Source organism: Dama dama, chromosome 22 (genome assembly GCF_033118175.1).
Source record: "Dama dama isolate Ldn47 chromosome 22, ASM3311817v1, whole genome shotgun sequence".
NCBI lineage: Eukaryota > Metazoa > Chordata > Mammalia > Artiodactyla > Cervidae > Dama > Dama dama.
The window spans coordinates 16,978,081-16,995,483 of NC_083702.1; the positions used below are offsets into that span (position 1 = coordinate 16,978,081).

The 17,403-nt window shown below is 43.7% G+C and overlaps 1 protein-coding gene across 1 annotated transcript in view; it reads left to right on the forward strand.

Moving 5' to 3' along the window:
* LOC133043047 (uncharacterized) overlaps positions 1-17,403 on the forward strand; it is a 121,186-nt gene that overhangs the window by 66,979 nt on the left and 36,804 nt on the right. Inside the window, 3 exon segments of the mRNA XM_061123936.1 lie at positions 1,469-1,599; positions 1,714-1,800; positions 11,893-12,213. Of these exon segments, the coding sequence (XP_060979919.1) occupies positions 1,469-1,599; positions 1,714-1,800; positions 11,893-12,213 (539 nt within the window).

A 17,403-nucleotide genomic window follows, 5' to 3' on the forward strand; every position in this document is an offset into this window, starting at 1 on the left:
TGTGGATGAGGGAGGGTGTGAAGCTGTCTCTGAGCTCTGGTGGGGACTCTGAGGCATATGTGGTGTGTATCACAGATGGTATCTTCCCCCATTTGTGCTGAAATGATGAGAGTCAGGATGAGGGGGCCTCAGGGTGGATTTCTGTGGACCACAAAGGTGCATCATGGGAATCTTTAGCCTGAGGGAGTATGAGGAATGAGGCAGTATGTTAGTGATGTTGAATTTTGATGGGGGAGCTCTGTCTTGCACCATTAGGGCCCTTCTCAGTCTCTATACTCATCCCTGAGCTACTTGCTTTCTGGGGAGCATATGGGAGCTTCTCTGATCAGTGGGACAAAACAGGCAGCAATGGCCACACTGGACATCAGTCCCTTCTGCTTGGCTCTGTGCCCTCAGTCCACCTTGGCTTCCATTCTTGCCGCCAACTTTCCTCTTCAACTCAGAATGAATGAACCCTCTTCTCTTTTCTGCTTCATTTGCCTCTTCTTTGCCCCTTGCCTGCAGCCACTGTGCAGCGGAATACTTTCTATTTATCCTTCTGTCTGGGGGCAGTTCCCTTAAACAATATTTTGCACCTTCTTTAGTTGTGGCTTATAATACAAGTGGGTTCTGAATCCTATCAAATCAAACTCTCAATATCCAAAGGGGGAAAATGTGAAGTTTAGAAAGCGTTAATCTTTCTAAGCTATATGTTTTCTTCTAGAGATTCCCACTCCTATTTTGGAGGGCTAGAGTTGAATAATGACTACTACTTTCTCTTTGTTTCCTATAACAGCAATCTCTTTCTCTCCTGAAGCATCATTTGTTGGCTAGCTGAAAGGGGTATTTACATAAAATGAAATGCAATAAATGGGAAGGGATTTAGCATGTCTGAAAATCCCTTATAGGGCTTCCCAGATGGTTCTGCAATAAAGAACCTGCCTGCCAATGCAAGAGACACAAAAGGCATGGGTTCGGTCCCTGGGTTAGGAAGATACCCTTGAGAAGGAAATGGCAACACACTCCAGTATGCTTGCCTGTGAAAGCCTATGGACAGAAGAGCCTGGTGGGTTACATTTCAGGGGTCACAAAGAGTAGGGCACAATTAAGCACACATGCACCTTCTCTAGGACCCAGTCTCCAGATCATTCCGAGAAGAGAAGACCTACAACCCCATCCCTTCAGCTTAATGGTTTCCATATCACCCTCTACATGGTCTGTGATTTCCTGCAATCCTTGTCCTCATTTTCTGCTGGCCTGACAAATATTCTTGTATTTCAAGCTGTCTTCTAGTGCTCGGCTACTACCCTGAGCTCTGTACTGGGAAGATCAGTGCTTGATTCCACTAGAGTTATTCCCCACGGGCCAATAGATTCAACAACCTGACCCTGTGAGATCTCACAGCTCTTGGGGATCCGCCAGGGTGATCAGAGGAAAGAAAGGTACTCAGTTTTCTACGCCAGCCCCGATTACGGGGCCCGGTTCTCAGGACCACGGAAGCAGGAGGTCAAAGGACCGCGTTGCTCATAAAAGGAGATGTAGAAGATGCAGAAGCTCATTGGTGTCTGAGCTTCAGAAAGTGGCAGATGCAGCCTCCGATAGTGCCTGAAATGGTAAAAGGTGTCGCTATTGGTTCTCAGGAGGGAGGATGTAGGGCATGGTCTATATAGACCCCAGTCGGCACCCTGACGCCTCCTCACAGGCTGATCCTGCAGCTGGGACTGTGACCTTGAGGACGTGGGGTCAGGATGGCTCTGAGCCGACACCTCTCCCTCCAGGGACTCTGTGTCCTCCTCCTCAGCACTGTGGTGGGTGGTCAAGGTAAGAGCTGCCCCTCTGTCCTGGATGCACACCAGGCAGTGGACGCCGTGGTGAAGGGAAAGGTGTCTGGAGTTCTGGAGCCAAGCCTTAGTGTTTTTGACTAAAAAGGAGCCACACTGACTGTGAATACTGGTCCCTCTCCTGTGGGGAGTCCATTGGTCATAGCGGCAGATTTTTACAGAGCAATGAGGTTTGGTCTGGACGGAGCTGGGTCAGCCTGAGTCCCCTCCACTGTTTCCCTTGTTCTCAGGGAGCTTCTAGGAGTCCCAGTGGCTCCCGGTGTGTGGAAGCTCCAGCGACTGAGCTCAGCTGGGACTCTGGGCTGTTCCCACACACTCCACGTGCCTGGTGTGTGAGCATTGCCCCTGGGTCCCTGTGTTTCCTGTCTATGCTCCTGCGTGCTTTTTGCTTGTATGAGTGTATGTGAGGGTGAGTGAGGAGTGTGTAAGGGTGTTTGTGTGAGGGTGGGTGCCAGTGTGTGTGGGGTGTGTGTGAGAGTGTGTGTGTGTGTGTGTGAGAGAGGGTGTGTGAAGCCTGTCTGTGTGAGAGGAATGGGGCTGCTGAGCAGAGACTGAGTCTGTTGGTCTGTGAGGCACACTGGGTCCCACAGGGCTGGGTCGCTGCATGTAACCAGATCAGAGACAATCGTGCGCCTGCCTGCCTCTCTCTGGCTCCTCTCGCCCATCCCCCGGGCTCCCCTCTGCTTGTTGCCATGTCTGCCCAGCACTGGGCTCTGTGAGAGGCTCTGCCTGCTGGCCTCACCTGTTCCTACCAGGTGTCCATTGTGGAGCAGAGGAGTCAGCAGTCAGGAGAGGAGACCTCTTGTCTGTAGAGATCAGTTGACATGCAACCCCAAGTGTGTAAGTTCCTGAGTCTCTGCCCCAGTTCCTGTGACTTGTTTCCTGATGTGCTGGGGGCCTGGGACAGTCCTTTCCCCTCCCAGGATCTGCTGTGAGTCTGTAGGTAGCACTTTCTCTCTCGTGCCCTCTCTGGTCCCTCCGTGGAGCTGGTTTCCCCTGAGTGAGAGGATGGCTGGTGTCAAGGATGGGGCTGCGGAGAATCTGGTCTCCAGACTGGAGGAGGTGGCTCTGTCAGATGTGGGTGCTGGTCCGCTGAGACTCAGTGCAGCTCTGTCTCATCTCAGAGCTCACTCTTGTCCCCTAGATCTCAGCCTCCAGTCTGCAGCTGTCCTTGGGAATCCCCCTCCCTCCTCATCTCCGCTCCTTGAGTGCTGGTTGCTGGGCAGATGCTGGTGAAGCGTCTCTTCTGGCCTCTGGAGGACAGAGGTGGATTTTGTACCCCCGAAGGGGGAGACAATTTGTGTTCTTTGCAAGGCATCCACCCTTACTAGTAAACTAGGAAATTTCTTTAGAAGTTACTTATGAAGCAAGACCATTTTGCCAAAGGAAGTGTTTTCATTTTGTTGTTTCAGTGAAACAACACTGTTCAGTATTATCCTACCAAAAATTTGTTCTTATTCTACTTCATATGACATTGGTCTTGTATAACAGTGGTCCCCTTGTATAACAATATTCCTGGCTTCTGTGAGCATTTTGATGATTTCTGGGCTCGGCACACATTATAGGAGTCTCCACCATGAAATCCATGATGGGCATTGGTGAAAAATGGTCCCTTCAAGCATAACTGATGTCCTTATACACAATAACATAGACCCTCAAGATTAGGTAATTCAGTATATATTATTTTGTAACCTGTTTTTAAAAGTTAACGATATATTTTTCACGTATTTCTATATCATTATGGGCTTCCCTGGTGGCTCAGATGGTAAAGAATCTGCCTGCAGCCAGAGACCAGGCTTCAATCCCTGGGTCAGGAAGATTCCCTGGAGACGGGAATGACTACCCACTCCAGTGTGCTTGCCTGGAGAATCCCATGGACAGAGGAGTCTGTCAGGCTACACAGTTCATGGGGTGGCAAACAGTTGGACATGACTGAATGACTAACACTTTTATATCATTAAGTATTCTTTCACTCAATAAAAATATTTAATCATAGTATCACAAAAATATAGGCTATTCCAGAGAAAATATGGAAATTTTAAATTTCTTCCAATTATTTTGCTACATAATTGAAATGCAATATACTCACTTAACCACTTGTGTTACACAGATCAAAACAAATTCAATTAATCAAGTTAAGGAGGAAAAAGGGGAATTTTATTCCACCCACACTGAGGCTAATAACCTTGGAAGCAGATATTTGGAAAAACTCTGGGTAATTTTCATGTTAGAAGATGAAGGCATAGTCATATACAGTTTTGAGACAAAGGATCATATATCAGAATGATATACTGATATTTTACATGAAGTTCACCAAGGATATATATGTCAGTTAAGCATCAAGTCACCATGACCCCCAGTAGAGCTGGGAAAGAATGCTGTTCTTTTAACAAGTTACAATGCTACTATCAGAAGAAAAAAATAATTCATCTTCAAGGCCAAGCAGGCACTCCCATACTTGAGAAGTCCTGGTTACTCTGCAATACAGATGCACACTGCATATTAGGAGGAGGACCAAACAAACATACAGAGAAAATTTTATTTAATGTTTTTTGTCCTGCCTTAAAAGTTAAATTTTATTTTGTCAGGCATTTAGTAGTTTCCGACATTTCTGCTATCATGAAAAAAGTTGCTCTTAACTTTTCTGTATTTAAATGTAAGAACCATTCATGATTATTTCTCTTAACAATATTTTCTGGCTGGAATTGCTGTTTTATAGGCTATGAATATCTTTAAGGCTTTTGGTACATAGAGATTAAGTGCCTTTTGAAATGTTTGCACTGAATTTTATTTCCACTAGTACTGTGTGAGACTATTAGATTCCACTTATCCTCACTAACATTTGCTTTTTACCAAGTTTTAAAATCTTACCCAGTTTCATAGGCAAAAACTAGTGTGTATTCACTAATTTAATGTTTCATGTACTCCTTCATTGTTTGCTCACAACATTTGTGATTTTTAGGTTGTGATGTTTGTCATTTTGTCATGATTTATATGGGAGCTCTTTACACTATGACTGTGACTACTACGCTACCAGGTACCTATATGAACTTGAGTGCACAACAGTCCTACTAGGCAGGATATATTTATCTCAAAAAATATTTCAGGAAACTGAGGCAAGGAAAAGTTAAATCACTTGTCTAAATAATACAGGTAAGATGTGAGTAAGTAGTACAGGTAAGATTAGAACCCAAGCTTCCAGGTGGCACTAGTGGTAATGAAGCCACCTGCCAATATGGGAGACGTAAGGGACACAGTTTCGATCCCTGGGCCAGGAAGATCCCCTGGAGAAGGAAATGACAACCCACTCCAGTATTCTTGCCTGGTGAATCCTGTGTACAGAGGATTCTGGAGGGCTGCAGTCCATGGGGTCACAAAGAGTCAGACATGACTGAGTAGGCATCTTGGATACCTTGTTTCTCTTAATGACATCCTTAATTCCTGTAGGTTTTTTTTTTGTTTGTTTTTTTTTTTTTTCCACTCCTTTTCATTCTTTTTGCTCCTCTGATTGCATAATTTCAACTGATCTTTCTTTTAACCCATTGATTCTTCTGCTTGGTCAAGTCTGTTTTTTTAAAAAAAACCTTTTATTTTATATTGTAGTATAGGCATCTGGCCCCATTATTGCTTGGCAAATAGAGAGGGAAAAGGTGGAAGTAGTGACAGATTTCCTCTTCTTGGGCTCCAAAATCACCGAGGATGGTGGCTGCAGCCCTGAAATCAGAAGACAACTGATTCTTGGCAGGAAAGCGATGACAAACCTAGACTGTGTTGAAAAGCAGAGACACTACTCTACTGACAAAGATCCATATAGTCAAGGTTATGGTCTTCCCAGTGTCACGAATGGTTGCGAGAGCTGGACCATAAAGAAGCCAAAATGCCAAGGAATTGATGCTTTCAAACTGTGGTTCTGAAGAAGACTCTTGAAAGTCCTTTGGACAGCAAGGAGATCAAACCAGTCAACCTTAAGGGAGATCGACCCTGAATATTCACTGGAAGGACTGATGCTAAAGCTGAAGCTCCAGGATTTTGGTCATCTGATGTGAACAAACAACTCATTGGAAAGGTCCCTGATGCTGGGAAAGATTGAGGGCAGAAGGAGAAGAGGGCATCAGAGGATGAGATGACTGGACTGAATCACTAATGCAATGAACACGAACTAGGTCAAACTCTGGGAGACCATGAGGGACAGGGTGCTGTAGTCCATGGGGTCGCAAAGAATTGGACATGACTGGGTGACTGAACTGTTGCCCTAATGGTCCTGGAGTGAGTGATGAAAATGAAGACAGGACATGAAATCTGGTGCAATGGGTCAGGGGGCCTGCAGCCTCTGTTGGACTAAGGCACAGTGTCCACTCTGAATTCAGCTTTTATTCCTAATTGCAGACTCAGTTCAGTTCAGTTCAGTCGCTCAGTCATGTCTGACTCTTTGTGACCCCATGGACTGCAGCACGACAGACCTCCCTGTCCGTCACCAACTCCTGGAGTTTACTCAAACTCATGTCCATTAAGTCGGTGATGCCATCTAACCACCTCATCTTCTGTCATCCCCTTCTCCTCCCACCTTCAATCTTTCCCAGCATCAAGGTCTTTTCAAATGAGTCAGTTTTTTGCATCAAGTGGCCAAAGTATTGGAGTTGCAGCTTCCAATGAATATTCAGGACTGGTTTGCTTTAGGATGGACTGATTTTATCTCCTTGCAGTCCAAGGGACTCTCAAGAGTCTTCTCCAACATCACAGCTCAAAATCATCAATTCTTCATGCTGGGGTCCTTTAATGGACCGGAACCTGGTAGTCCAGAGTCGATGATAAGAAAGTAAAAGAGAGAAAGAAGCTGATATTCCCTGGTTTACGCAGAAAACCAATAAAGCCCTTGACACAGGGCTTGCATCGCTCATGAAGGCACCAGGTGCCCTCTTGAGGGGGTGAAGGCACAGAGCGCCTTCTTGAGAGGGTCTTAGAAGCCCGAGAGAGAGAGAGAGAGAGAGAGAGAGACAGACAGACAGACAGACAGACAGACAGAGAGACAGAGAGAGACAGAGAAACAGAGAGACAAAAAAGACACAGGGACCCAAGCTCTGATGGAGCAAAGGTGCTTTAATAATTTTTCTGTGAGTATATATAGGCTGTGGTACAAGAAATTTTTTTCAACAATGACAAAGATCAGAAAACAAAATGTACAGCAACTGTTACCAAGGGAACAAGGGATATTAATGGTCACAAGGTTAGGAGACAATCCATATCTCAAGAAAGGGGAGCGAGACTAAGCAGTTTTGTCGTAAAGAGAATGTTTACTAAAGGAGATCCAAGCTTGTCTCACATAATGACCTCAGTTCCTGGGAGAAGTGTGCTGCTCTGCTTGAAAAGGATCAAAGGGCTCATGAGAGACAGCACGTAGGAATCCTCCTGTTAAACACTCCCTGACATCTTCAGTGCTCAGTTTTCTTTATAGTCCAACTCTCACATCCATACATGACTACTGGAAAAACCATAGCTTTGACTAGACGGACCTTTGTTGGTAAAGTAATGTTTCTGCTTTTAATATGCTGTCTAGGTTGGTCATAACTTTTCTTCCAAGGAGCAAGCTTTAATTTCATGGCTGGAGTCACCATCTGCAGTGATTTTGGAGCCCCCCAAAATAAAGTCTGTCACTGTTTCCCCATCTATTTGCCACGAAGTGATGGGACCAGATGCCATGATCTTAGTTTTCTGAATGCTGAGTTTTAAGCCAACTTTTTCACTCTCTTTCATTTTCATCAAGAGGCTCTTTAGTTCTTCTTTGCTTTCTGCCTTAAGGGTGGTGTCATCTGTGTATCTGAGGTTATTGATATTTCTCCCAGAATCTTGATTTTGGCTTGTGCTTTGTCCAGTCCAGCATTTCTCATGATGTATTCTGCATATAAGTTAAATAAGCAGGGTGATAATATACAGCCTTGACATACTCCTTTCCTTATTTGGAACCAGTCTGTTGTTCCATGTCCAGTTCTAACTGTTGCTTCCTGACCTGCATGTAGATTTCTCAAGAGGCAGGTCAGGTGGTCTGGTATTCCCATTTCTTTCAGAATTTTCCACAGTTTGTTGTGGTCCACACAGTCAGAGCCTTTGGCATAGTCAATAAAGCAGATGTTTTTCTGGAGCTAACTTTTTCGATCGTCCAACGGATGCTGACAATTTGATCTCTGGTTCCTCTGCCTTTTCTAAATCCAGCTTGAACATCTGGAAGTTCACGGTTCACTTACTGTTGAAGCCTGGCTCGGAGAATTTGAGCATTACTTTACTAGCACATGAGTGAGTGAGTGAAGTCGCTCAGTCGTGTCCGACTCTTTGTGACACCATGGACTGTAGCCTACAAGGCTTCTCTGTCTATGGAATTTTTTAGGCAAGAGTACTGGAGTGGGTTGCCATTTCCCTCTCCAGGGGATCTTCCCAACCCAGGGATCGAACCCAGGTCTCCTGCATTGCAGGCAGACGTTTTACCATCTGAGCCATCAGGGAGGCATGTAAGATGAGTGGAATTGTGCAGTAGTTTGAGTATTCTTTGGCACTGACTTTCTTTGGGATTGCAATGAAAACTGACCCTTTCCAGTCCTGTGACCACTGCTGAGTTTTCCAAATTTGCTGGCATATTGAGTACAGCACTTTCACAGCATCATCTTTTAGGATTTGAAATAGCTCAGCTGAAATTCCATCACCTCCACTAGCTTTGTTTGTAGTGATGCTTCCTAAGGCCCACTTGACTTCACATTCCAGGATGTCTGGCTCTAGGTTGGTGATTACACCACTGTGACTGTCTGGCTCATGAAGATCTTTGTTGTATATTTCTTCTGTGTATTCTTCCCACCTCTTCTTAATATCTTCTGCTTCTGTTAGGTCCATACTATTTCTGTCCTTTATTGTGCCCATCTTTGCCTTTTTTGATCTTATTTTTTCCAAGACTCTACACTGACATAGTCTGGATCTCCTTGTTTTTACTCCAGACTGTTCCCTTTTGGGCTAGTCTCAGGAACAATCAGCAAGTGTGTAGGCAGCATTCATGCCTGATGCTGACCTGCTGTTCCAAGGTCCATGCTTTCTTGATCCCAGTCATACTCACTTCTGGGTCTGGCCTTGGGGTTTGTAACAAGGAGATTATTCTTAAGAAAAACACAGTTTCTTAATATCTGCTGTTTTTCCAGGTGCAATTTCTGTGAAATTTCTCAAGGCTGTGAAAGTACATTATTAGGAATTCCCACTACACTGAACAATGAACATAGCCAATTAACAATGTTATGATAGTTTCAGGTGAACAGCAAGGAAACAGCCACACAGATCCGTGTATCCATTCTCTCCTAAACTACCCTCCCATCCAGGCTGCCACAGTAGATGGCAGTAGAACTCAGTAGAGTTCCCTGTGCTGTATAGTAGGTCCTTGTTGATTATCCACTTTAAATATAGCAGTGTGTAGGAATTGATCCCAAACTCCCTAACTCTCCCTTCACCCTATTACTTCCCCTTAACAAACACGAGTTCAGTTTTCTAGATCTGTGAGTCTGTTTCTGTTTTGTAAATAAGTCCACTTTTTCGTTTCTTTTCAGATTCATATATAAGGGATGTCATATGATATTTCTACTTCTCTGATGGTCAAGACTGTTTTTGATGCTCTGTATAGAATTCTTCAGTTCACTAATTATATTATTCAGCTCCAGAATTTCTGGTTAGTTTTTCTTTCTTTCTTTTCTTTTTTATGTTTTCTATTTCTTTGAGTCTCAGTGAATTTACATATTCCCTTCAGAGTTGGCCCAATTTTCCCTTCCTACTTTATCAGGTCTTTAATGCTTTTAAGATAATTTTAGTAAATTAATTATACTTTTTCAACAGAGGAAATAGCCTCAATAAGCAACCCCATCATTACTGAGAAAATCTAGAGCTTTTCACAGTAATGAAATCATCTCCTTGTTTGTGTCATGAACTAGATAAAAACTACATGCAGGCAAGGACATTGTCTTATTATATTCTGTGTTTACAGTACTTAAAAAGACCTGGACCTCTCCAGGTCTATGACTGAACTGTATCGTTCCATAATTAATATGTTGAATCCTAGGCCCTAGTTAGACTCCACTGGAAATGGGGTCTTTAGGAAGTAACTGAGGTTAAATAGGCTTCCCTGGTGGCTCAGTGATAAAGAATCCTCTTGCCAATGCAGGAGAGGTGAGTTTGATCCTTGGGTTGGGAAGATGCCCTGGAGAAGGAAATGGCTATCCACTCCAGTATTCTTGCCTGGGAAATTCCATGGTCAGAGGAGCCTGGCAGGCTATAGTCCATGAGGTTGCAAGAGTTGGACATGACTTAGTGACTAAACCACCACCAATGTTAAATAAGATATAAGGATGTGGCCCTAATCTAATAGGTGACATTATAAGAAGAAGAAGAAGAGGTAGATCTCCCTCCCTCTTTTGCAGATCTCTCTCCCTTTCTCCCTGTGTACCTGTCCTGAGGAAAGACCAGGTGAGCACACAGTGAGGGAGCCATGGCCTGCAAGCCAAGAGCAGAAGTCTCGTAATGAACACAGCCTTGCCAGCAGCTTGATCTTGACTTACCAGCCTCCAGAACTGTGATAAGATAAATACATTTTTGTTGTTTAACCAGTCAGCATATGATATCTTGTTGTGGCCACCTGCCTGAGCCAACTACACACCATGATCTTCTCCAGTTCAGCATTTCCCCAGATGTTCCCTCTGTGATGCACCACTTCTGTTTCCAGAGTGAGAGCACGTGGGGTGGGTCATAGACCTGAGCAGTGTGAATTGTATGCCAGGGACCACTTCTCCTTAGACTATAAGAAAGATTCTCATTTTCTGACCCGAGTTAAAAGCTAATGGAGCTGATTCATGGAAACTCACTGCTCAGTTCCCAACAGGAAGGCAAGAGCCTGGGACATGGGGTGAGACCTGATGTGACAGAGAGAAATGGTTTGGGTCCCAATTCCAGGTGGGACCAGGCAGCAGACCTGTTCACACAGAAAGAAGTCTCATCTGGGTGAAGCAGTGAGGGCTCGTGTATAACCCCCCAGCTTATTGATCCCTGTCTGCTGACTCTGGAGGGAAGCCATGCATTAGTTATATGTCGTTGAGCAACAAATTAGTTCTGAACTTGCCAGCTTAAGTGAGCAAATACCTAGTATCTCACACTTTCGTGGGCCAGAAATTGACATGTCCTATCTGGGTTCTCTGACTCATGATATCTTGCAAGGATGCAATCATCTGAAAATTCAACTAGGGCTTGTTATCACTCAAATGTACTCACTTGGATGTTGGCAGCATCCAGACCTTGGTGGACTGTTGAACTAAGAGACTCAGTCCCTTGCTGGCTGTTGGCTTGGGGCCTGCCTCCTTTCCTTGTCACAAGGGTCTCTCAATAAGTAGTTCACATGTGGCAGTTGGCATATTCAGAGCAAGAGAGAGAGCAAGATAGGTCACCAAAGGAAAAACCAGAGTCATCTTGAAGCATAATCTCTTCAGTGACATCTCATCATTTTTGCCATATTCTATTTGTTATGTGCATGTTACTATGTACATTCCAGTGTGGGGATTACACAAAGATGTGAATACCAGGCAAAAGGAATAACTGGGACACTTTAGAGCCTGTTACCCAGCCCTCTGTTCCTAGGCTGCATGAGATGCTCCTTATGGACAGGGAAGGAGAGGGAGGATTCCTCCCCAGATCCTGGGCCATGAACTGTAACTGAGATGGGGAAGCTGGGCCCTAGTAGCCTTGGGCACATCTACAGGGAGGGCAGCATCCAGAGTCTCTGAAGGCCTGTCCTCGGTGGTGTCCCTGGAGCTGGTTCTGCAGGCTCATGGGAAATACCTGGTGCCTCCTTTCCTGCTCTAGGTTCAGTGATGGCACATTGGGAGCTTTGAGTTGGCCATTGTAGGAATATTTATACCACAGAAGTCAAGAAATGCTATTCACAAGGATTTTCTTTTTCAGAGGTCAGAGTATTCATTTTTTTTTTTTTTTTAATCACTTGCCAGTATACTACTGCATGGTATCCTAAAATCTCTCTTGTGTCCTGTGTCTGTGTCTCTTACAGCTGTGAATCTGAGGCTGATGAATGGAGGTCACCACTGTGAGGGGAGAGTGGAAGTGAAACAACAAGGAAAATGGGGCACGGTGAATGATTACAAGTGGAGCTTAGAAGAGGCAGCTGTCGTGTGCAGACAGCTGGGGTGTGGAGCTGCTATTGATGCTCCCCAAGGATCTTATTTTGGACCAGCAGCTGGCCCCATTTGGTTTGCTTATATTTCCTGCAAAGGGACAGAGTCAGCTCTGAGGCAGTGTAGGTATCTTAAAGTGAAAGACTATCGTCCTCAGGGTTATTCCCATGACCATGATGCTGGAGCAGTCTGCTCAGGTAAGTCCTGTCTGATATAGGATGGAATAACCAGCAAGCAAAGCCTCAGTCTCATTCCCAAAGTAACTATGAGAATACAGATCACAGCCTTTAGTACATTCTTGGGTGAAGATTCCAGTCACACAGTTATTCCTAGAGCATCAGGTGTTGAAGGGAACAGAAGGGCTTGCTTGGACCTGGAAGTAAAGGCTCCAGATCCATCAGTAACTGGGCCCTTCAGGTATGTGTGATATGTCATAGGAGGCAGGGAGGTGAGGCCAAATATTTCATACAGGTACAACTGCCTGGTTGAACCTACATTAAATAGGTTCATCATGGTAGCTTGTTGTATTCTTTCATGGGATGGTCAGATGAGTGCAGCTCTAAGAGGGGATATATGAGAGGTTCAGGTAAGGAGAGATGTGAGTTTATTACACTCACAGGTCTTATAGAGACAGAGTGTCAGCAGGTGGGTGTCTGGGGGAGGTGCCAATAGAACCCGCTGATCCAAGCAGTGGTGCCCCCAAAATGGAGTGTGAGGACCCATGGACAAGTGACAATACATATAAATGGGTCTTGTTTTTGTTTTCATCCAGCCAGTCTATGTCTTTTGGTTGGAGTACTGAGTCAGTTTACATTTAAGGTAATTATAGATACGTGTGTTCTTACTGACATTCTGTTAATTGCTTTGTATTTTGTTGGTAGGTCTTTTTTTCTTCCCTTCCTCTTTGATTCTCTTCTCTTATAATTTGATGGCTATCTTTAATACTGTGTTTGGATTTCTTTTCTTTTTGTGTGAATGTATAGAGTTTTGGTTTGTTGTTTCCATGAGGTTTTGATATGCAGTCTATTGTAGGTTGCTGGTCTCTTAGTTTCCAATGCATTTCCAATAGTCTGCATTTTAACTCTCCTCCTGATTGCTAGTTTTGGTATCATATTTGTGTGTGAATGTTTTCCTACCTTTACTGTATGTTTGCCTTTACTGGCATGCTTTCTCATTCATAATTTTCTTTTTTCTTCTACGGCCTTATTTTCTTCCTAGAGAAGTTCCTTTAGCATTTGTTGTAAGCTGGTTTAGTGGTGTTGAATTCTTTTAGCTTTTTCTTGTCTGTAAAACTTTTGATTTCTCCATAGAAACTGAACAAGAGCCTTGCTGGGTAGAGGATTTCTGATGGTAGGTTTCCCCCTTTTATCAGTTTAAATATATCATGCCACTCTCTTTTGACCTGCAAAGTATCTGCTGAAAAATCAGCTGATAAACATATGAGGATTCCTTGTAAGTTATTTGTTGCTTTTAATAGTTTCTCTTTGTCTTTAACTTTTGTCAGTTTGATTAATGTGTGTCTTGATATGTGCCTTCTTGGGTTTATACTGGACTTCAGTGGCTATTTCCCTTCCCATATTAGGGAAATTTTCAGCTATTATCTCTTCAAATATTTTCTCAGACCTCTTCTCCTTCAGGGGCCCCTAAAATGTGCATGTTTGTGCATTTAATGTTGTCCCAGAGGTTTCTTAATGTTGTCCCAAAGATTGTCCTCACATTTTAACATTCTTTTTTCTGTCCTACAACAGTGATATTCACCATTCTTTCTTCTAGCTCACTTATCTGTTTTTCTGCCTCATTTATTCTGCTATTGGTTCCTTCTAGTATATTTTTCATTTCTTTTACTGTATTCTTCAACTCAGTTCTGTATATCTTCTAGCTCTCTGTTAAACATTTCTTGTATAATCTCATTCCATGCCTCCATTGTTTTTCTGAAATCTTGGATCACCTTTACTATCATTATTCTGCATTCTTTCTCAGGCAGATTGCCTATTTCAACTTCACTTAGTTCTTCTTCTGGGATTTTATCTTGTTTTTCTTTTTCTGGAATATATTCTTCTGCTATCTCATTTTATCTAACTTTCTGTGTTTATGGTCATTCTTCCACAGGCTGGAGGATTGTCCTTCTTCTTCCTTTTGGTGTCTGCCCCCTGGTGGGTGAGACTCATCTAGAGGCTTGTGCAGGCTTCCTGGTGGGAGTGACTGGTGTCTGATGACTAGTGGATGGAGCTAGTTCTTGATCTTCTGTGTGTGGGGCCGTGTCAAAAGATGTCTATAGAGGCAGCTGTGAGCTCAGGAAGAGTTTCAGTTCAGTTCAGTCACTCAGTCATGTCAGAATCTTTGTGACCTCATGGACTGCAGCATGACAGGCCTCCCTGTCCATCACCAACTCCTGGAGTTTACTCAAACTCATATCTATTGAGTCAATGATGCCATCCAACCATCTCATCCTCTGTCATCCCCTTCTCCTCCTGCCTTCAATCTTTCCCATCATCAGGGTCTTTTCAAATGAGTCAGCTCTTTGCATCATGTGGCCAAAGTTGAAGTTTTAGCTTCAACTCTACACCTAAAGCAACTAGAGAAGGAAGAAATGAAGAACCCCAGGGTTAGTAGAAGGAAAGGAATCTTAAAAATTAGGGCAGAAATAAATGCAAAAGAAACAAAAGAGACCATAGCAAAAATCAACAAAGCTAAAAGCTGGTTTTTTGAAAAGGTAAATAAAATTGACAAACCATTAGCCAGATTCATCAAGAAACAAAGGGAGAAGAACCAACTCAACAAAATTAGAAATGAAAATGGAGAGATCACAACAGACAACACTGAAATACAAAGGATCATAAGAGACATCAGTCTTTCCAATGAATATTCAGGACTGATTTCCTTTAGGATGGACTGATTTTATCTCCTTGCAGTCCAAGGGACTCTCAAGAGTCTTCTCTAACACCACAGCTCAAAAGCATCAATCCTTTCGTGCTCAGCATTCTTTACAGTCCAACGCTCACATCCATACATGACTACTGGAAAAACCATAGCCTTGACCAGATAGATCTTTGTTGGCAAAGTAATGTCTCTGCTTTTTAGTATGCCGTCTAGGTTGGTCATAATTTTTCTTCCAAGGAATAAGCGTTTTTTAATTTCATGGCTGCAGTTACCATCTGCAGTGATTTTGGAGCCCCCCCAAAATAAAGTCTGTCACTGTTTCCACTGTTTCCCCATCTATTTGCCATGAAGTAATGGGACACGGATGCCATGATCTTAGTTTTCTGAATGTTGAGTTTTAAACCAACTTTTTCACTTTCCTCTTTCACTTTTATCAAGAGGTTCTTTAGTTCTTCTTCGCTTTCTGCCATAAGGGTGGTGTCATGTGCATATCTGAGGTTGCTGATTCCAGCACAAGCTGGAATCAAGATTGCTGGGAGAAATATCAATAACCTCAGGAAGAGTTTAGACTGCCTATCCGCTAATGGGCAGGGCTGTGTTCCTGCCTTGTGGGTTGTTTGACCTTAGGCATCCCAGCACTGGAATCTGCAGGCTGTTGGGTGGGGCCAGGTCTTGGTTTCAAAATGGCAGCATTCAGGGGAGCTCACACCATTGAGTACTCCCTGATACCTCTGCCACCAATGTCCTTGTCCCTGCAGTGAGCCACAGCTGCCCCCACCTCCCCAGAAGACCTTATAAGACAAGAAGGTAGGTCTGGTCTTCACTTCTGTGAAGTCATGACTTTTTCTCTGGGCCCCAGTGGGCTTCCCTGGTAGCTCAGCTGGTAAAGAATCTGCCTACAATGCAGGAGATCCTGGTTCAATTCCTGGGTTGGGAAGATCTTCTGGAGAAGGTATAGGTTACCCATTGCAGTATTCTTGGGCTTTCCTGGTGGCTCAGACAGCAAAGAACCTGCCTGCAGTGTGGGAGACCTGGGTTCAGTCCCCGGGTTGAAAAGATCCCCTGGAGGAGGGAAAGGTTATCCACTGCAGTATTCTGGCCTGGAGAGTTCCATGGACAGAGGAGCCTGACAGGCTATAGTTCATGGGGTCACAAAGGGTTGGACATGACTGAGCAACTTTCACTTCACTTCACTTCCCTTGTTCCTGTGGAGTTCCTATGATCAAGCCCCTTGGCCTTCAAAATCAAGTGCTCTCAGGGCTGCTCTTCCTTATGCCAGACCCCCAGGGTGGGGGAGCTTGACCTCAGTTTCAGAAACATTCTGTGTGGGGGGGTCTGTCACATAATTATTTTCCAGGTTGTGGATCACTTACCTGGTGGGTATGAGATTTGATTATATTGTAAATTCACCCCTCCTACCATCTTACTGTGGCTTCTTCATTGTCTTTGGATGTAGAGTATCTTTTTTGATAGTGTTCATGCTTTTTTAACTGCTGTTCAGCACTTAGTTGTGATTTTGGTGCTTTTGTGAGAGGAGGTGAGCTGAAGTCCTTGTACTCTTCCATCTTGCACATTTTACCTTAAATGATAAGTGAAAACTGAAAATCACTCAGTCATGTCCAACTCTTTGTGACCCCATGGACTATACAGTCCATGGAATTCTCCAGGCCAGAATACTAGAGTGGGTTAGCCTTTCCGTTCTCCAGGGGATTTCCCAACCCAGTGAACAAACCCAGGTCTCCCACATAGCAGGTGGATTCTTTACAATTCTAACAAGGGAAGCCTAAGAATACTGTAGTGGGTAGCCTATCCTTTTTCCAGCACATCTTCCCAACTCAGGAATTGAATCAGGGTCTTCTGCATTGCAGGTGTATTCTTTACCAACTGAACTATCAGGGGAGCCCTTAAAATAATAGCTTGTCACTTAACAAATACTGAAACAAATTAATAAATCTTATAAAACGTTGTGGCTATTTTTGCCTTAAATATTCTATTATTTCAAAAATGTGCAATAGTTTTTGTATTTACCTACAGAATTATTGTTTAGAGCAGTCTTCATTGCTTTGGGCATTTTCCTTTAGCTTGAATACCTTACTGTAACATTTTTTGTGTATTGATGGTCTGGTGGCCTCAAATTCTATCATCTTTTTAATATGAAAACATTTTAACTGTTAATAATTTTAAAAAATATTTTCACTGGTGACTGAATTCTAGTTTAGAAAATTTCGCCACACTACCTTAAAGATGCTTTCACATTGGTCTATGGCTAGGACTTCCCTGGTGGCTCAGACGGTAAAGTGTCTGTCTACAATGTGGGAGACCTGGGTTCGGTCCCTGGGTTGGCAAGATTCCCTGGAGAAGGAAACGGCAACCCACTCCAGTATTCTTGCCTAGAAAATCCCATGGATGGAAGAAATTGGTGCAGGCTACTGTCCATGGGGTCACAAAGAGTCGGGCACAACTGAGCAACTTTCCTTTCCCTTTATGGCTAGCATTGCCTCTAATAA